The following is a 1,270-nucleotide window of genomic DNA, read 5'->3' as shown; positions in this document are numbered from 1 at the left end:
GGCCCGGCGGGCGGCACAAAGGCCCCTGCCCGCCGCCATCAGCCCGCCTGCCGCGGGGCAGGGCCCCCGAGGCAGCTCCTTACTTGAAGGCCACCTGCACCAGGTGCGCCAGGACGTCCTGGGCGTCCAGAGTGATGCGGCTCAGGTCGCGGTCCTGCTTGATGAAGTTGAGCAGCTCGGACGCGTTCGCCATCCAGAAGGCCAGCGCCCCCGCGATGTTCTTCTGTTTCTGCAGACAGAGCGCCCGCGTGAGGGCGGGGCGGGCGCGGGGGCGAAGGCGCGTCCGGAAAGCTGCTGCGGACAGACCAGCACCTTCCCGCGTCACCCCGGCGGTCACCACAGATACCAGATATCGCGGAGGAATTTGGGAGCCCGGCCGCGGGGAGTCGGGTGAGCGCTGCCCCCGGCCGCGGGCAGATGCGCGGCGCTAACTGGCCGCGTGGCTGGAGTCAGTGGGCAGCAGCGCCCGAGCGGGCGACGCCGAGTGGACGCGCTATCTGGTAGTCTGCGAGGCGCGCATGCGCCCGACCGCCGCCGCCCTGATTCTGCACTGCCGGCCCGGACACCGAGCAACGCAGCATCGGACGCTCATCCGCCCCCGTCGCCCGGCCTCGGGGCAGGCCGGGCAGCCCCGGGTGAGATCCAGAGAGTGGGAGCCAGGATGGACCACCAAGAGGAGAGACAGAGCTTTTGTCATTTCATAGGCACACTCGAGTGCGTTAAGCAGGAGTCATGAAATGCTGAGAGGCTGCGCAGGGTTAGAGCCGCGTGGCCGGAGCTGGATGAGTGTTATGGCTGCTCGGCAGTGGCCGGTGCTGTGTCGACATGGAAGCAGCATGAGAACTCGGCCAAGCCAGTGCGGCCGGTCAGCCCGGCGGCATGCCTACCTGGTCACCCTGGTCTAGCTCCTGGAGAAAGACAGACGGAGGGAAATCAAGCAGAACGAGAGAAAGACACTGTCAACGGTCATGACAATAAAAACTCACAACACTGACATGCGCACGGCTGAGGCCGCTCGCCAGGCCGCCCCCACGCCCCGCGGCCCGGGAGGCGGCACGGGGCTGCTGACGCTGCCCACCAGGGGCCAGAGGCCCTGGGGCGCGCCGCCAGCTGCCAGGTGGCCCTGTGCGCGGAGCCACGCGGGAGGACCAAGGGGCTTCTGACGCCTGGGCCGGCGCGTGGGTGTGGTCACCGCGGGTCCACTCCCCTGGGCGCATTCACGGGAGTGAAAGACTCGGAAAGACCGTCGGGCCCAGCGAGAGCCCGACCG

General features: G+C 68.8%; 1 protein-coding gene across 1 annotated transcript in view; it reads right to left on the bottom strand.

The window, feature by feature from the left end:
* Nucleotides 1-79: 79 nt before the first annotated feature.
* Nucleotides 80-1,270, bottom strand: part of MLLT4 (myeloid/lymphoid or mixed-lineage leukemia (trithorax homolog, Drosophila); translocated to, 4) — a 21,900-nt gene continuing 20,709 nt past the window's right edge. The window contains exons 7-8 of the mRNA XM_012734837.1: nt 888-908; nt 80-229 (exon numbers count right to left, since the gene is read on the bottom strand). Coding sequence (XP_012590291.1) covers nt 80-229; nt 888-908 — 171 coding nt within the window. The remainder of the gene's footprint in view (nt 230-887; nt 909-1,270) is intronic.

Source organism: Condylura cristata, unplaced genomic scaffold (assembly GCF_000260355.1).
Source record: "Condylura cristata isolate star-nosed mole 26May11 unplaced genomic scaffold, ConCri1.0 scaffold00076, whole genome shotgun sequence".
NCBI classification, from domain to species: Eukaryota; Metazoa; Chordata; class Mammalia; order Eulipotyphla; family Talpidae; genus Condylura; species Condylura cristata.
Note: the sequence above shows the minus strand (reverse complement) of the source record. Positions and strands in the feature narration are given on the sequence as shown.